General features: G+C 42.1%; 2 protein-coding genes across 2 annotated transcripts; both read left to right on the top strand.

Annotated features, from left to right (window-relative positions):
* Positions 1-6,035: 6,035 nt before the first annotated feature.
* Positions 6,036-8,775, top strand: LOC123073801 (cysteine-rich receptor-like protein kinase 10). The gene is made up of 6 exons (XM_044496832.1): positions 6,036-6,956; positions 7,046-7,188; positions 7,368-7,578; positions 7,761-8,001; positions 8,095-8,245; positions 8,336-8,775. Exons 1-6 carry the CDS (start codon positions 6,080-6,082, stop codon positions 8,633-8,635), a joined length of 1,923 nt encoding a protein of 640 aa, XP_044352767.1. The 5' UTR covers positions 6,036-6,079; the 3' UTR covers positions 8,636-8,775.
* A 4,662-nt stretch (positions 8,776-13,437) lies between these two features.
* LOC123073800 (cysteine-rich receptor-like protein kinase 10) lies at positions 13,438-16,298 on the top strand. Its single transcript, XM_044496831.1, has 7 exons — positions 13,438-14,310; positions 14,398-14,511; positions 14,585-14,751; positions 14,922-15,132; positions 15,276-15,516; positions 15,607-15,751; positions 15,838-16,298. The coding sequence occupies exons 1-7, from the start codon at positions 13,461-13,463 to the stop codon at positions 16,141-16,143; spliced, it is 2,034 nt and encodes a 677-aa protein (XP_044352766.1). The 5' UTR covers positions 13,438-13,460; the 3' UTR covers positions 16,144-16,298.
* The last annotated feature ends 468 nt before the right edge of the window (positions 16,299-16,766 follow it).

The following is a 16,766-nucleotide window of genomic DNA, read 5'->3' as shown; positions in this document are numbered from 1 at the left end:
GTTAATTTTCATGATTTATTTTCAAATGACACGAGGCATATTTTTAACGCATCAACATTTTTAAAATACCATGACCTTGCGAATATTTTTAACAAACTACATGAATTTTACTTATATTTTTGACAAACATTTTTTTAAAATATCATGAACACATTTTTAAACATGTGAACATATTTTTGAATGCTACTCCCATTTCTATAAAATATGCGTGAAAAAATGTTTACACCGCGTGAACATTTTTTGAAATGCAATTATTTTAATTTAACTAAAAATCATTTCACAAATCTCTATCTCTACTCTCTACCTAATATTAAAGGGAGGGTTGTTTCCCCAAATTGTTTGGTTTACGGTAGGACCTAGATAGTTTTCGTACGTCAGACAAGTCGTTTTCATTCGCCACAATTTGTTCAGAACAAATATATTTAACAATTTCGTTCCGGCCAAAGTGAGGCTTTTTAGACATGATCAGCATCTGTACTTATACATTTAACCTCTTTTGTTCAGAACAACATATCAAAATTCTGAATTTCACAGACAAATATATTCCCTTTTTTCTCACACCTATAGAAATTTGCAAATCACTTAAGACAACCTGCATGAACCCCTTGATGGAGAGGTGAGATCCAGCCGGCGTCTCATGGCGAGATATTAAACACACGTTCAATTTTAAAAAACTGTTAATTTTCCTGATTTATTTTCAAATGACATGAGGCATATTTTTAACGCATTAACATTTTTAAAATACCATGACCTTGCGAATATTTTTAACAAACTACATGAATTTTACTTATATTTTTGACAAACATTTTTTAAAATATCATGAACACATTTTTAAACATGTGAACATATTTTTGAATGCTACTCCCATTTTATAAAATATGCGTGAAAAAGTGTTTACACTGCATGAACATTTTTTGAAATGCAATTATTTTAATTTAACTAAAAATCATTTCACAAATCTCTATCTCTACTCTCTACCTAATATTAAAGGGAGGGTTGTTTCTCCAAATTGTTTGGTTTACGGTAGGACCTAGATAGTTTTCGTACGTCGGACAAGTCGTTTTCGTTCGCCACAATTTGTTCCGGCCAAAAAAATCGCACGACGCACAAAGACGAGCTGCGATGGGCCGGCCCACTAGCGGTTGCTGTACCAACAGCTCGCCCCAATAGCGGTTGATGGACCGTGAGGACTCGAACCCGGGCGCTCGCGCTTGACAAGTCAGAATTCAAGCCACTGGACTAAGCGTAACACTTTGTTGAAGTTGCAGCGCGACATCATAAATTAGCAAACAGCCGCGGCAGATACTAAGAGCAAAAGGAAAACATTTTTTTTGGAAAAAGTAGATATATTTTAGAACGTGAACATTTTAGCAAATTTCTAAACAAAAAATTTAAACTCGAGCATATTTTTCACAAAGAACAATATTTCTCTTTTTATTTTATTTTTGAAACCTGAACATTTTTTGAAAACTAGGAGGTGCTATAGCGTTTTTTCCGAATTTGAGAACATTTTCTAAAAACACAAATATTTTTTTGAAATTTGAATTTTAAAACTAGGAAGTATTGTATCTAACACCTTTTAATCTGTACCCACTAATACTAATAAAGCAAGGTGCGGTTCTCTGAATTTTTGATATGTCCATCGCATAGGATTTTTCATCCGTCTTGCACAAGGGCCACACGCAAGTGAAAAAAAACACCTTTTGTTCCCAGGTGAAAGATAAACGCTTAGCTTTTTTTATTCCTCAGTGTGTTTGTTTTTATGAATGTCTCAGGTGTCTTGCTTGGCCTCAGTCTGCGTTGTGGCCCAGCAAAGCCGCCCCAAGGCAGGCAAGGTAAAAATATTAGTTCCCGTTTGGAATCAAACTGGCGATCTCAATTCATCGCAACCGATTGAGCTAGATCATTTTTTGTGTTTAGGTGAAGGTTGTTTTGTCTATTCAATTGTCTCACCTTGGTTGCTTATAGATAATCCCTTCAGTTGATATGCTTTTGTGAGTTTTTAGGTATCAAGGAGCTGACTTGGGAATCAATAAGCCAAGGGTAAGGAACAGCGTGACAAAAAATAAAGGAGGAAAATTTAGTTGAGAGAACTACATGTCAAATGACATGAGACCTGACAAAGGAATGAAAGAACTAGGAGAGAGAGAAATAAGAAGGAAGAGGAGAACTTTTTTTGGGGCTAGGAAGAGGAGAACTAGACCTAATTAAGATAGAAGGAAGGAAGGTACATGGTGGATTATTAATAGGTGATGGGCTGGAATTCAAAAATACACGTGACATGGAAAGATACATGGTGGACCAGACGGTGATGGGATGGAATTCAAAACATGAGACATGGCAGAGAAATAAAAAGGAAGGGAAGAATTAGACGTGACATGTTCTTAAAAATACTAGATGTAACATGGAAGGTTTCATGGTGGGGGCCTAGAAGGATTCATGAGACTACGTACTAAAGGAGTAATATGTATTGGAAGCGCCGATAAAATACCAGTAAAAGGAATTTAATAATAAAAATTTGTACTTTTTTAATAATTATTACGAGGGTTAAGAAAATAGAATGCACACAGAAGTATTGTTTTAGTTCAATTTATTAAACTAGGGATATAGAGCAAACCTTTTTCTCCATCGCGTCTTCACGTATGACTAGCCTCGCTCGGCTTAGTGACACCCGTCATAATGCATGAGTCCAACTAAGGATTCACGGTCTATCTAACACAAACTACTCAATTTACATGATAACACAGACATATATTAGGTGCAGTGCATTTTCCTATTATATTATGTAAAAAAAATATGTGTTCGACGCTCTTGATCTCCTCGGACACAAAGGAGGCTTAACAATCCAGCTATTGGACCTGTCCAACATTGGTTAGTGACAACTGGTACCGCAACCACTGCCGACGAGGACAACAAAGAGGATAAGCGGAAACATGGGTCTGATGTCTGAGGGTGAGGTATTAGTCATATTTTTTATGTTATGGGCATAAGGGTGAGGCCTTTAGGCATGTTCAGTGGGTAAGAGTGTGTGGGGCTGTTTTCCCCGTTGCAACGCACGGGCATGTTTGCTAGTATAAATAAATGTGAGAAAAGAAAGAACATAAGGAAGAAACTAACTATTACGTACAGTGCCCATTGAGGTGAGGAGAGCTAAGGTCTCGTAATAGGCGAGACATAGTCGCGCCCATAAATGAAAATAAAATAGTTAGGAGGACTCCCATGTGATGACCGGAAATTGCTAATGGCTTCTTGAAGCCCGATTTTTGGAAAAAATATAATCAAAAATCATGTTGAAGTTTCAAAAAGTTGTGAAAAAATACACATGCATATAGAAAATATACTACATATCTGTAAATTTTCAAGATGGAATACGTTTTGATGTGATCTACAAAACAATTCATGATTCGCTAACACATGCACTATTCACTATAGGAGTTTATGTTTTTTTGTATGTGTAGATGACATCAAAACTTATTTCATCGTGACACTTTACAGAGATAAAGTATAGATCACTATATACATGTCTATTTTTTTTTCACATTTGTTAGATATTTTATTGTTTTGTTTTTGAATTTTTCATAATATCGAGCTCCATGGAGCTCGGGATCCAGAAAATCCTCTCTCATGTGACGAGCGATTAAGCTTCATGTTGCATTCCATTCCTGGGCAGACTCTAAGAGCTTAATTGGTTTGATGCCAATATTTGGCATGTCAATTGTTGGCAAGTCTAAAAAGTTGGCTATCAATTGGTTGCTTCCCAATTGGCTCTGGCCAATCTCTAAAAAGTTGTCAACTTTATTTATTTTGATTTTGCCAAATGTTAGCATCAAACCAATTAGGCCCTAAGAAACCAGCCAATAAATAGACCCTAGTACTCTTCAAAGAAGGGTTACTTCTGGATCCTAAATTACGAAAATGAATAAATGGTTTTTTCGGACTTCTAAATTTTAAACGAGGAATAAATCACGTATACAACTGAACACCCTTTTCTTAAATCTAAGCAACTATTCGTAAATCCAAGTAAACTTTTCCTACGTTTTTCTGTTTCATTTTCAAATCCACAATTTTCTCAATCCGTTCTCACTTATCAAGGGCAAAATTCTCATCGGGCCTCATGCACCAACATTCTTTGTTTTTCAAAATGGTACAATTTCTTTAATTTCGATTCTGATGTAAGCTATTTGCTTAATTAACAAAGTCAGAGCATCTGTCATAAAAAATGCAATGTCAAGAACAGCTACTTGTGACCTTCAAGTTGCAGGCCATTTCACATTTCAAAAAGGACAGATCATAGCAAATGACTTCATCAGGAGGAGTTTCAAGAACATGGCGTACTAACAATACCAAGTCAGTCATGCATGGTTGACGGTTTCTCTACAATTATTTCTTTTGTAAAAAAGGGATGGTGACTGGTTTCTTGTCCTGATCAAGCCTCCCTGCACTGTTGCTAGAACCAAGCTTATAATTAGTTGGTGGTGGCCGGACACGTCAGATAGTTTCTCTGCAATTGATGAGCGCCCGAGTCAAGGCGCACCGTGGAAATTACTAGTCGCTGGTCGGTAATGCTAGACGCACGGACGGGCCTATTACGGGATTTACGGAATAGCAGACGTGGGCGATCGGGATTGGAGAAGAGGGAGCATGGGCCCCACCCCCGCTGAAAATAAGGGGGGGGGGATTAGTTTAGAAGAAAATCACGTAAAACCCCGTAACAGGCCCGTGAGTCTAGGATTATTGGTCGCTGGTACATTTGATGGTGACTGAGAATGACAACCAACAATGACATTTAGTCTCCTAGCTAATTATATCATGTGGTCCTACAACTTTCCAGCTAAATTGCTTGGATGCTTTCTACAATTCTAGCCAATAAAATCCATTCTTTTACGATTGTAAAAGCTATTATCATAAGATAAACCATCTTATCACATAGGCTCGGTCCGATTCTGTATTATTCCGCCAAATGAAAACCATATAAATGAGGGTTTAATTCTCTCCTTTTTATTCTCAATTAGTCTCTCCACATAAGTAATTAAGCTAAAGCAGCGGCAGTATGCATGCTAGATTATGCAGAAACAGAAGTGTGGTTCCAAAAAAGACTTATCGACGAATTTGTGCAGGCCAGATGGCAAAAGGTTAAAATGAAGAACTATATATACCGAACTAAGTGCATGCTTTGTCTTGGAAAGAAAAGATAAGAAATCTATTCTAGCAAGCCGGCGATCAAGTGCAAGTGGAACCTCCAATTCACGAAATTCAGCATGGTTGGCGCCTTGATCGTTCCAAAATAATTAAATCCATTAAGCTACGCGTGAAGGGCAACCAGCTATGCCATGTGGCGCAAGCTGGTTGGCCGCAGTGAGAATTTTTTTTGATTTTTTTAAGATGAAGGTGTGGATTATTTTTTTAATGTATTTTTCATTTTTAGATGAAAGTGAGGACCTCTGATATTTTTTAAATAGAGGGTTATGCAAAGTGGCACTCGCTTGTAGGCTCTGGTGGTAATTTTTTTTTACTTCTTTTTTTAGATGAAGATGAGGATTTTTTTCCTGAGATAGTTTTTTAGACGGAGGCGAGAACTCTATGTGTTTTTTTTAAATAGAACGTGCGCACAACTTCCTCTCAAGCGGCGCCACAGGATGAAGCCCCAACCACTAGTAATTAAAATTAAGCTACATGTTCGCTAGTGAGAACTGAAAGCAACTGAGATGACCAGTGGCGGTGGGAAATTAACTGAAGAATGGTCCAAGTGGAATGTACATACTTCCAGTGTTCCTTTTTCCAAGTGGAAACAGAACTAGTGAGTAACATATTTTTCCACACAAGATGGAATAATTTGTCAAAGTAGTACAGTTTTTCCATGGAAAGAAAACAACACTGAGCTTTCATTGTCGCTAGCTGGCTTGACCTCCTCAAAACCAAGTGAACGATTCAAGACCAAGTAATGCAGTATTGACCGGTGGTAATTTTTTCCAAGTGACTAGGACCGATAGTGATTTGCTAGCAGCTGATGCATAACGCACCTTCGTTCATCATCTGGCTCTTCGTTCAGCAGCTGGTCGTGCTCGGCTGTTAGCTTCCTATGGCGACCACCGGCGTCCTCATCCTGCTCCTCCTACTCGCACCCACACCGTTTCTGGCGGCCGCCGATTTCTGCGACAACGTCAAGGCCGTCGGCGCCGCCCTCTCCAAGAACGCCTCCTCCTCCCCGGTAAACTTCGCCACCTCCACCTTCGGGCAGGCCCCCGACGTCGTCTACGCGCTCGCGCTCTGCCTCGGCGACGGCCCCGTCGGCTCCGCCTGTGGTGACTGCATCTCCAACTGGTTCGCTCAACTCAACCAGACGCAGTGCAACAAGGTCGGCGCCAACTACGGCGGCTGCATCGTCGTCTACGGCGCCAGCGCCGACATCCTAGCGGCACCCTCGAACGCCACGGGAGGATACGGCGACAACACGCCGCCGTTCCAGGATTGGAACATCAGGAACGTCACCACCGGCGACGTTCCCCGCATCGTCAACCTTACACGCGAGCTGCTGGTGGGGACCGCGGCGATGGCGGCCACCACAACGCCGAAGCTGTACGCCACGGGCGTCATGGACATGGAAAGAGTGACAACCTACCCCAACGTGTACTCCCTGGCGCAGTGCACGCCTGACCTGTCCGCCGACGACTGCTCGGCTTGCCTGCTCCGCCTCCTCGGCATGGTCAACTCCACCATGGCCCTGCGCATGGGTGGGCAGATGGGTGTCACGCGGTGTTATTTCAGGTACGAGGCCTCTCATTTCTACGGTGCCCAGCCCATGCTAAGCCTGCCGTCGTCGCCGCCGGGGACGACTCCGACTCGGACCAAACGCAGGAGCATGCTGTGGGTGATTCCCGTAGCTGTAGTTCCTCTAGCGGCAGCAGCGTTCTTCTTCTTCATCTGTTACTGTCGCCGGCTCAAAAGACAAAGAAAAGGTATGCTAATTATCTAGTGGAACCTTGTTATTTCATATAATCTTCAAAATTAGTGGTAATAGTTCTGATATGATATTTGATGCTACAAGTATCAAGAGGTGCTCACAGTTTAGAGTGGCAAGGGAAGAATTCGGACTTCTCTTTGTTTGAGTTTGAACAGCTACTGGAGGCCACAAATAATTTCTCAGAAGAAAGTAAACTTGGGCAAGGTGGCTTTGGCGCTGTCTACAAGGTAAATCGGTATATCTAAAAGGCTAATATGCATGACCTTTTGTATGAAACAAGTATGCCTACATCGAACCTGGCTTATAACTTGGAGTAAATGGTAGAGGAGGATTAATTACGACAAGCCTAGTTTTTCTTTTTAAGAAACAATGAGCCTAACTTTGGACCATGTCTGTTTTTTCTCAGGGCCAGCTTGCAGATGGGTCGGAGATAGCAGTTAAGAGACTTGCTTCACATTCAGGACAAGGTTTCATAGAATTTAAAAATGAAGTGCAGCTCATAGCCAAACTCCAGCATACAAATTTGGTTAGGCTCTTGGGCTGTTGCTCTCAGGAAGAGGAGAAAATACTGGTCTATGAATACTTGCCAAACAAAAGCCTGGATTTCTTCATCTTTGGTATATACATTTGAATTTCTTAATTTACTTGCAGTATTCTATATCGATATGATGCATCAGACTGTACTCGAGACTTTTATTTCTATCAGTCCTATGAGTATAATTTCATTCTCTTGGCTGTTTATTTTTATTTTCCTAGGTGTTTTTCTCCTGTTATACTAATATATCTAATTAATGTGCAGATGAGAAAAGAAGAGCTTTGCTGGATTGGACAAAACTTCTGGCAATAATTGAAGGCGTAGCACATGGACTTCTTTACTTGCATAAGCACTCTCGGTTACTTGTGATACATCGAGATCTTAAACCAAGCAACATCCTCCTGGACAGCGCAATGAATCCCAAAATTTCAGATTTCGGGCTAGCAAAAATATTCAGCTCAAATGACACCGAAGAAGACATTACAAGAAGAGTTGTTGGCACATAGTATGTTTCTTAATAAAACTCCAATTGCAATTATATATATAGTACATTTCAACCAGATAAGGCAATCTTGACACTTACCATATACCATTTTAGCGGCTACATGGCCCCTGAGTATGCTTCGAAGGGCATCTTCTCTATTAAATCCGATGTCTTCAGCTTTGGTGTTATCATTTTTGAGATTCTTAGCGGAAAACGGAATTCTGGCACCCAACAACGTGGAGGTTTCATCAATCTTCTTGGATATGTGAGCTTATGCACAAACTTAAGCTTGGGAAATTATCTCTTATTTTTCATTTTCTATACAATCTAATGTGTGTAATGGAATTGCAAACAGGCATGGCAATTATGGGAAGAGGGAAAGTGGATTGACCTTGTTGATGCATCATTGATTTTTGATAGTCACTCAAAGATAAGGCGGTGCATTAACATAGCATTGTTGTGCGTACAAGAGAATGCAGTTGATCGACCAACCATGGGAGACATTGTTTCAATGCTAAGCAATGAAACTATGATCTTGGCTGAGCCTAAGCAGCCAGCATATATCAATGTAAGAGTAGGAAATGAAGAGACATCCACTGCTCTTGAGTCATATAGTATCAATGATGTGAGCATATCTATCACAAGTCCAAGATAGTGTTTCTGTGTATTGTCCGTTGGTAATACATTCACACCGACATAAATGGTGTATAATGTGTTAGTTTAAGTGGTATCTCAAATGCGTGGTTTATGTACCCTAAAAAGTATAAGAGAAGGCTTCGAAGCTACTTGGAGTAACTTTTTCCGTTCTTCTTTTCTTCTTAATTTGCAACTTTTACCTAACTTTAGTTATGTGCATGAGGTGTTTTTTCTAGCTTTTTTTTGTCACACACAACTAAATCACAATACAACTATGGATCGTGCCAAATGATGCTTCGATTCTATTAAGTTGTTCCAAAGATAATGATTTGGTATCTAGGGAGTATGATGCTTGGCTATAAAAAGAACACCACAAACTACAATGTCTAAATGGTCAAAGGAGTAGAGGTGGTTTTGGTGCTTGATAAATGCTTCAATCTATCTATAGTAGATCACGATCTATTCAAAGGCTCGTCCAATATGAACCGGCTTTTGTTCCTCCATGAGGGGCCTTCGCCTTGGCAGGTACATGAATCCTCTACCGAGCGAAACTCTTTTTGTTCCTTGTACTAAGATTGGTTTTCTTGGAGGGATTCCAAATATCGTATGGGTAGTTTTCATATTTCTTAATTAGAGTACAGCTAGGTGAGGTTTTCTAGAAGGCCCCTTGGATATATAGTAGTTGTACACAACTTGTAGTCAGATTGATTCTATCTTTGGTGTCACTCCGTTTGTTGAGATGAAGATGTGTCGAGTTAATCATAGCCATGGGAAAAGAGAAACAAAGGAGTGGGACGAAAGCAGAGGGGGCTATGAGATGGCGAAGGGGTGTGTTCTGACTAGTTGGGTGATGTCCGAAATCAGTTATCTGAAGGAACGACTTTGAATTAGGCTTCCTACAGCAGGCTTTCCCATTTGTTGTTGTGCAAATTTTGTTGTTCTTCTAATTTGGACATGTGATTTTGTTCTTGTCTTAATATAGAAATAATTTGTTGAAAAAAATTAGTACTATCTAGTACAAAGTTGAGACACTTATTTTGAGAGGAAGTATATTATATTCCTGCTGGCCGGCAGCTAGCTAGTAGACCGAAATTAAGACACTTATTTTGGAAGAAAGTATATTATATTCCTGCTGGCCGGCAGCTGGTAGACCGAGTGTAAGTGAAAGTGAACTGAGCAATACTAAGTCAACAAATTAATTAACTGGGGATTACGCCGAGATTGATTGTTCAAATTAGTAGGAAAGCAACAGCAACAGTTAGCAGAGACTGGCCGGCCAATGCATAAAATTTCTTTCATTCTTCCAAGTCATCCACCAAGCGACGTGGAAAAAATATGATTGCCGGCCGTGCCAGACACGTATGGTTAGGTGAACGTGAACGTCCGTGACTTGAGTAATTCGTTATCTCATGTCATATTCAATAATTTGTCCTTGAGTCTCCGAAAGAAAGACTTTCTCAACTGAAAGCAACGACTAAGAGAATTGCCAGCGGTTAGTCAATTTGGAGTCCGAGGAATGGCATATCTATACCTATTAATAATAAAGAACAGAAGTTTTCATAGTTCTTCATAAGTCATGTATTTATATCCGTTGATTTTATGTTAATCATAAAGATTGACGATTGAGATTTAAAAGTAGATCTACACAATGTTACGTAAAATAAAAAACATGTACAGAACCTATAGTTTCATCATTGACACGTCTATGCCTTCTCTTTTTAGAGTACGAGAGTCCAACCTATTCTCAACTTTTTTTCATCCTATCATGATTTTCATAAGTCAGCACGTGTGTGTTCGATTTCCCTGGTCTCCTGCGTGGAGTCTTCGCTGCCATCCAGTTTGCTAAGCTCACGATTATGCTCAGCCAGGGCGCCTGGTCTCTTTTGACTCGAACAGACGTGTGTGTAAATTAAACAAATAAACAAAAATAAGCGACCTATAATTCGATCCCTGACATCCTGAATGGATTCTCGCACTGGAAAGTGGCAACCACATTGGTTGGCTCCTGCCTGTGATTTATAAGGGCGCTTGGTTCGTTTTGAAAGATAAGACGATTCTTCTTGTGGCGCAAGGATGTGGTCGAGTTCAGGTCTTTTCAGCGAGCAAATGAGTTTTAGTACGCCGTGGGCGTGCAGAAATAGGGTGCGGTGGCGGCACGGACATGTGGAGCAGCCGCAGCTGTCGCGTGCGCAATGATATGCCCAAGGCCTTTTGAGGCAGCGTATAACAATTCTCTAATGAATATTTTCATATCTGTTCAACCATTAAATAGTCCCATCTTGCTATCTTACACACTATTTTCACCGGTTTATGCATAATTAAGCCTATCATTAAGAAGGATAGAGCAATGAGGCAGCCCCGTTGGTTTCAAAAAATAGGGATTTATGACATGCATTATGAAGGATTGTGTTAACTCCTCGGATCAATCAAAGGAAAAAATGAAAAAAATCACAAGGTGACTCAGACTAGCCACAGTGGAAGTAACTTCGGTAGTAACATCGAGTCCAACTCAGCAATTTTGCTTATGTGGCAATGAGTTAATGAGGAGAGATGTAGTACTAGTAACTTAGCTAGTTACTGTAACATCACATGTCCCAATGCAATATGAGTCTATAACGTAATAAATGAAGTTTTGCATGTTACCATACTTATGTTACTACCCACTATTGACGTAGTAACATAGTCTAGGGAAATGTGTATGTTACTACTCTATGTTACTACTCATTGTGGCTAGTCTCAAAGGATGATGCACATGAAACGCCATTATGATCATTGAGAAGGCTGGAGCAATGAGCCGTTGGTTTAAACAAAATAGGATTCATAACATGCAAGATAAAGGTAGTTAAATTCTTGGATCAATCAAAAGAAAACAACATAAGGTGAGTAAGAGAATGAGGACGAGTCAAGCAGCGGCCAAGATGACATAGAACATACGAACTGACCCTATATATCGCGGTGCCGCTCTACGGACCGGAGGAACTCGCGATTTCCAGACTCGGCCACACTCATGAAGCTCGTAATAATGGAGGAGCCTCCAAGGTGCTCGGAAAAGGCCGTGCCGATCCAAAGTCTCCTATTGCAACGCACGGGCAAATGTGCTAGTTTCTATGTAATGATGGCAAAGGCAGGTTTCCTCAAAAAAAAAAAAAGATGGCAAAGGCAGGTGATCTTTTCCACTTAAAATCCAAAGGATGTAAATTATTAATTCACCGAATAGACCGCAAGATGTGTTTTCTTTTCTTCTGCAAGCTTTTCTGGTGTCTATCATTTTTTTATCCAAAGGATGCTTATCTTTTTTTATTCTGATTAGTAACTATCCCCTTTTTCATTTATCACAGAAATAACAAGTTCTTATAGAATAGAGGGGATGGGACAGATACTATTGGAAACCGGCAAAGTGCAAGAGGAAACATACTTTTTAATCGACCACGGCCTTGGTGGTCTCTTGACTGATCAGACCTCTCCGGTGCTTCTTCTCAGCGGCTTGCCGGAGGCGTCTAGTGGTACATTTCTAATATTTGTTAGCGTGCTCGGTTTATTTTCTAGTGTCTTTACTTGACCGGCTTGTATAAATATTGTTTACACATTATGTAGCATCCAGCTGTGTGAGGGCATCTCCAACACCGACCCCGAAACGGACATGGTAGTTGTCTACGGACTATGATACGGTAGCCGTTCATCCAAAACTTGTCCAAAGCTCCACGAACCCGCAATACAAAACAAATTCATACATTATTCATGCATACAGAAATAAAGTTTCATATAATTTACATAAACCGGATATTTTTTCCATTCAACTAAAAGCTTTAAAAAAAATCCAAACTAATTTGTAGCGGAAGGTTACCTTGTATGTCTGGCCTAGCTGGTCGGCGGCACCTCCATCACCATCCTTGTTGTCATCATTGTTGGAGTGGTCCTTCCAGCGACGGAAGGGCGCGGCAGCCCTGCCCGCCGGCCGCCCGACGCTTGTGGAGGAGCCGCTCGATTTCGTCCTGTGTTGTGCACAGGCCTTGGCCAACGCCAATCCAGGCGCCGGGGGGGGGGGGGGGGGGGGGGGGCTGCACTTGCCCTTGCCGGCGGTGTCGCGTAGAGACCACTCCTCCCGAATCATGATGAGATCACCATCGAGGCAGCGCAGTCTACGTGTGATCGGGGACGATGAAGAGGGGATCGGGGCATGACAGAGAGGAGATAATGTAAGGTGTGATGTGGACCGCGCTGAAGCCGTGCTTAAATAGCCGCAGCAAGGCGAACCGCCGGGCAGCCGACTTCTATGCGGCTCACCAGCCAAACTAGGCTTCTCGATCTCCACGTCAGCATTGAAGCTGCGCCATCTACTCGTCTGGTCGCATTCCTACGCCCGACATTAATGCGATGGAGTCACGTCCATTCTGAAGCGGGCTGACCAATATGAATGTGCGGTAACCGCTGCACGCGGAGAGGGTTTTTCGGGCGGAAAGGGATTTGGATTGGAACCAGGGTGTCGGGCGTGTACGTAGTGGCGGTCCAAATGCCCACATACCTCCCCCTGCTTTCCGTCTTGTTTGCGGGAAAATGGACACACGGACAGGTCCACAAACATATAGGGATTCACGTTGAATGACAAACTATGTCCAAACACGTGGACATGTGACGTTTGCGAATTTGGAGATGCCCTGCCTATTATTTATAAAACGGAGCAAAAGATTGTTCAAACACTGCAGAATATTTTTTCCACCAACGACAGTGAAATCCCCGAAGACCTGATGACCTTGACTTTCCCTGCATTTTGCCATGTTAAAGCAACAAGAAGCAGAGGCAATTCAGACAAGCAGCACCTGGAGTCATACGTACGTCCGGTCAGCATGGCGGGCGTGCTGCTCCTCCTCATCCTCATGCCGGCGTCGGCGTCGGCGATCGGGATCGTCTGCGGCAGCGGCGGCAACTACACGGCCAACAGCACCTACCATTCCAACCTGGCCGTGCTCAACGCCACCCTCCCCGCAAACACCTCCTCCTCCCCGCAGCTCTTCCTCACCGCTACTGCAAACGCCACGGCCAACTCGACGGCCGGCGTGGTGCGTGCGCTCGCGCTCTGCCGACACGACACCACCAACCTCACCGCGTGCAGGGAGTGCGTCGCCTCCTCCTTCAGCTACGCGCAGAAGATGTGCCCCAACCACACGGCCGCCACCGTCTACTACGACTACGACGAGACCAACGCCTTACAACCAGGGTGCCTCCTCGGCTTCTCCGGCGACCGCGACTTCCTCAGCCCCGCGTCCGGCACCACCGGTAACGGTACCTTCTTCCAGTATTTCAACACGGTGACGTCCATCCCCGGCAACGCCGGCGTCGTCGCTGCCGCCGTCCGCCAGCTCCTGGGGCAGACGGCGCGCTACGCGGCCGCCGCAGCCAGGAGGTTCGCCACAGGGTTCATGGACTCCATTGGCCCCGGCACCACGACAACGCTCTACTCCCTGGCGCAGTGCACGCCGGACCTGTCTGCCGGCGACTGCCTGGCGTGCCTCCAGCGTCTCGTGGGCTCCATCAACGCCACCAACTCCGTGCGCCTCGGTGGCCGGATCTTCCGGCTCCGCTGCAACGTCAGGTTCGAAGCGTTCATGTTCTTCGACGACAAGAACATACAGCGGATTCCATCTCCATCATCCCTGGCTCAGGCACCGGCGCCGGCTCCGGCTCCGGCAGGCAAGAGTATGTGATGAACAATCCTAGATTATTTACTTGGCATGTTATTACTATGACTTGTATGACAATTCCTTGCTTATGCTGATTTTGAAGGACATGGAGTCAAACCTTGGGTAATCGCCTTATCGGTGGCTGCTTCTGTGGCACTAGTTGCACTCTGTTTCATCGTCTACTGTCTTCGGCGGCTTAGAATAAAGAACACAAAAGGTGCGTCAATTAATTACCTAAATGATCTATATAAAGAGTCGGAATTTCAGAGATTGATATTCATAATTTTCAGGTAAAGGGAAACGTCCTCACGAGTTTCAAGAAGGAGATGAAGTTTGGGAAATGGAAGCAGAGCTGTCTGAGTTTGCAGTATTTGACTTTAACCAGATATTAGAGGCTACTGATAACTTTTCCGAGGAAAACAAACTTGGCGAAGGTGGATTTGGCCCTGTTTATAAGGTAAATATATATAACAATGTTACGTAATAATCCTTGTTTTATAGGCAAGACAACATGCATCACCATTATTGTCAGAGTATATATAGATATTAGAAACACAATGGATAAGAGGAAGAATATTATTGGTCTTAAAGCCCCCAAAATACTGATAGATGTTTTTTTTTTCCTAGGGCCGCTTTCCTGATGGAGTGGAGATAGCAGTTAAGAGACTTGATTCGGATTCAGGACAAGGTTTCATAGAGTTCAAAAATGAAGTTGAGCTCATAGCCAAACTGCAACACAGGAATTTGGTTAGGCTCATGGGATGTTGCTCTCAAGGAGAGGAGAAAATACTGGTCTATGAATACTTGCCAAACAAAAGCTTGGACTTCTTTATCTTTGGTACATATTTGCATTTTCAGATTCATATGTTACATTGTTTGTCATACTGGTACCTGGAAAGTTACTCAAACTGAAGTTCTCTTCTTTTGATTGTTTCTTTAGATGTTTTTGCTCTCTTATACCAACATTTAATTTGCGTGCAGATGAAGATAGAAAAGCTCTATTGGACTGGAACAAACGCATTGCGATAATTGTAGGAACAGCAGAAGGACTTCTTTACCTACATAAGCACTCTAGGTTGCGTGTTATACATCGTGATCTTAAACCAAGCAACATTCTTTTGGATGGCGAAATGAATGCTAAAATATCAGATTTTGGATTAGCAAAAATATTCAGCTCAAATAACACCGACACAAATACTACAAGAAAAGTGGTTGGTACATAGTAAGTTTCATATGAATTACTCCACTTATAAACATTTTTATTGCAAGTCACCCGTATAGTAATTTGACATATATTATTACACTATTTTAGTGGCTACATGGCACCTGAGTATGCATCCCACGGCATTTTCTCTATCAAATCGGATGTATTCAGCTTTGGTGTTTTAACTCTCGAGATCGTTAGCGGGAAGAGGAATTCCCATGAATGCGGAGCTTTCATCAACCTCCTTGGACATGTGAGTGCATGTTTACACATCCAATTAACTGAAAAAGGCTTTGTTTATTCTGTGGTCAACTAACTATTTGATGAAATTTCAAATAGGCTTGGCAATTATTTGAAGAGGAAAGCTGGGGCGAACTCATTGATGCAGCATTGGTTCCCAACATTTATTCGACAGAAATGATGAGGTGCATTAACATTGCATTGTTGTGTGTACAAGAGAATGCAGTTGATCGACCGACCATGTTGGATGTAATTGCAATGCTAAGCAACAAGAGCATGATCTTACAAAAGCCTAAGCACCCAGCATATTTCAGCTTAAGCACGGCAGGGAACAAAGAAGCACCCACTACTACTAAGTCTTGTAGTGTAAATGATGTCACTATATCTACGGTGACGCCTAGATAGTTTTCCATTATATGAACGTTATTTTTAATTTAAATGGTCTATAGTGGGCAAGTTCCAAACAATAAACGAAGTGCACAACACTTCTTCTCTATATATTACAAATGTAATGTGTTTTGTACAATGGATGTTGCCAATAAAAACCGTATTTCTGTTAATTTGTGTCGATATCATCTAATATCCTACCGATGGTTGACGGGGATCGAACTACAAATATAGTTGTATGGTATCAGACCATCTCTTCACCATCCAGATAAAAAAGAAAGTGGGTCGTTGGATGGAAGAGAGGAGCACGTCTCCACTTTTTTCTTAACTATGTATAGGTTGAAAAATCAATGTGTAGTCACTCCCAAAGATTTTTATAGTCCTGAAATTCATTTGCTTGAATCACCGGTGGCTAGATAGGCAAGAGGTATGATGGCATTTCTAACCGATCCTCTGTAAAATAGTGGAGTATCCGGCTGAGTAAAGCTTAGAGCAACTCCAACGCGCTGACCTAAACGGACGGCGATTTTGTCCGTTTGTGTCAGCCGCCCACTTAACGTCAGCCCTGTTTATGATTTGGGTCGATAGTGCGCTCAACACGCTGACCCATACTTACCGGCGTGGCCAGCTGGCCGCTGTTT

The sequence above is a fragment of the Triticum aestivum genome, chromosome 3D (genome assembly GCF_018294505.1).
Source record: "Triticum aestivum cultivar Chinese Spring chromosome 3D, IWGSC CS RefSeq v2.1, whole genome shotgun sequence".
Taxonomy (NCBI): Eukaryota; Viridiplantae; Streptophyta; class Magnoliopsida; order Poales; family Poaceae; genus Triticum; species Triticum aestivum.
Note: the sequence above shows the minus strand (reverse complement) of the source record. Positions and strands in the feature narration are given on the sequence as shown.